Genomic DNA, 2,188 nt, shown 5'->3' on the forward strand with positions numbered 1-2,188 from the left:
CTCTTCCATTTTCATTGTTAATTTTAATGTCATTTGCGTGAGACCTCAGAGGCTCCGCAGTCTTAACCCATCGAAATCCCTGACCAAGGGCCACTTGTCGCTGGAGGAAAAGCGAAGAGAAGAAGCCCACACGACCCTCACACACTCACGCACGTCGGAATATAATTTATGTATCGGCGGAATAATGCTTTACGATCTTGGCATGTCATTTGGGCTCGGGCGCTACCTGGGATCCAAACTTTGTGTGGGAAGGCTCGAATGGAAAGAGATTTCAGCCTGCACCGAATCTGAATTTATTTGGGAAACGTATTTAAATGGCCATTATTTACAGTATTAAATGTAAATGTTAAATTATATAATTGTGCAGTGGTAAACTTATATAAAAATATTATTATGTACAACCAATTTATGTATGATGCTATATGAAATTTAAAATGATATTTTTTTTTGATTTTCTTAAAAAGGTTAATGTTAAGGGGGTGTTGAAATTGAATTGAAATGAAAATCGCAAGTCGTTTATGTGGCTATGTGGTTCTTCATTTCCGCATTTTTAATTTAGTTTGCTTTCGAATGTCATTGCTGTCAGTTGTTTGTGTCTGAATTGCTCAAAATTAAGAGTGACACAATAAACACAACTATTTCTCGCCAGGGCACAGACGACAACGAAGTCAGGACAAAAATGCAAAGTGTCTCTTTCTAGGAGTCGCGATGCTATTAAAAATTCTACGTAAATATGGCACACTGAACCACTTGTTCGGCAATCATCATCCATCACATGCCACCCATCCCCATTCCCATCCCCGAATTCCGTGCGGAACCCTTCGGAAATCGGGATGTGGGGACTTTCCCGGGGATCCTCAGCCGTTCCGCCGCGAACTTCACGACTGGGATCGCCAGAGTGCGGCGCACGATCAGCGGAGAAAGACCATTCCGAAGCTGGTCTATCTGCACAATCCCTGGAAGTACCTGGTGACCAAGTTCAATCTGTGGAAGCTCAAGTGGCTCTGGGATCGGGACTTCAGCGAACCGGACTTTTTGGAGGGCGCCAAACAGGCGGCAATTGTGATGACGGACATTATCCGGCAGCAGAGTGCGGAAAGGATCAGCGAGTACACCACGCCGGTGGGATTCCAGCAGATCACCAGGGATATGTTGCTCTCAAGGAACGATACCCGTCTCCAGTTGGTCAGATTCGAGAGGGAACACCTGCGACGAGCGATTCCCATGAAGGTGGCCACGCGCCAGAATTTCGGCAGGAAGTACGCCTTTATAGACATGCTCTTTGTGGGTCTGCGGAACACCAAGGATTTCGACACCGCTACCGAGGTGGTGGAGGTCAGCGAGATTATACGTCGGATGGACAACGAACTCAAGACCCCGCCGGAGGTGGTGGCAGTACCCCATCGCATAGTCTTCGCCGAAATCTTCATTCGTTTTCGCAGGGACTATACAGCTGATGCGAGAAGAGCTCACAATTCGCCAGCCCATAATTTTCCCTTCAACTCGCGGTTCAATGCTCCACCAACTCCCTCGCCAGTGGCCAGTGATAAGCCCCTCCAAACACCCTTCATACAATCCGCCATAGATCCCATGAGATCCTCCCAGAATCCAAGTACAGCCACAGCGGCTCTTCCGGTTACGGGAAGAATCGTGCCCCGCATGGATGATGTGGGCTGGTCGGTGTCCTTCTACAAGATCCTGACCTTCGACGTCCTCAATTACGATCCGCAGAACCGAAGACACCAGCACCATCAGTCCCACGACAAGCCTTAGTGTTATAGTGTAATCAGTGATTAGTATTCCTCTGGAAATTCGACCTTTTAGTGCAGTGGATATAGTAATGACCGAACAGTTTTATAACGCAAATTTAACAGCTAACAATAAATATATGCATCTTATAAGTTTTCTTGATCTTTTACTGATTTTATACATTGAATACCGAATAAATTTTTAGGTTTCTTATAAGTATTACTTAATCTCTGAGGAGAAAGTTATACATTTCTATACCATTTATAACATATTCGCATGAATATTGAATTTATTTTAAGTAGTTACCAATCTCAAATATAAATACAACAATTATTCAATCAATTTCCATTCCGTTTATAATCAAATTCATCGAATGACTTGTTCCCATAACTAATGCCCCCATTTAAATCCATTTTCGCGTGAGTCTCTCAAAGTTTAC

The 2,188-nt window shown here is 44.1% G+C and overlaps 1 protein-coding gene across 1 annotated transcript; it reads left to right on the forward strand.

The window, feature by feature from the left end:
* The first annotated feature begins 580 nt into the window (after window positions 1–580).
* On the forward strand, window positions 581–1,901 carry LOC119550747. Its single transcript, XM_037859667.1, has one exon. It carries the CDS (start codon window positions 709–711, stop codon window positions 1,771–1,773), a length of 1,065 nt encoding a protein of 354 aa, XP_037715595.1. The 5' UTR covers window positions 581–708; the 3' UTR covers window positions 1,774–1,901.
* Window positions 1,902–2,188: the final 287 nt, after the last annotated feature.

This window comes from Drosophila subpulchrella, chromosome 2R (genome assembly GCF_014743375.2).
Source record: "Drosophila subpulchrella strain 33 F10 #4 breed RU33 chromosome 2R, RU_Dsub_v1.1 Primary Assembly, whole genome shotgun sequence".
Taxonomy (NCBI): Eukaryota; Metazoa; Arthropoda; class Insecta; order Diptera; family Drosophilidae; genus Drosophila; species Drosophila subpulchrella.

Excerpts from the sequence above, each read along its gene's own strand:
- LOC119550747 (XM_037859667.1), top strand. The coding sequence starts at position 709 with ATGCTATTAAAAATTCTACGTAAATATGGCACACTGAACCACTTGTTC.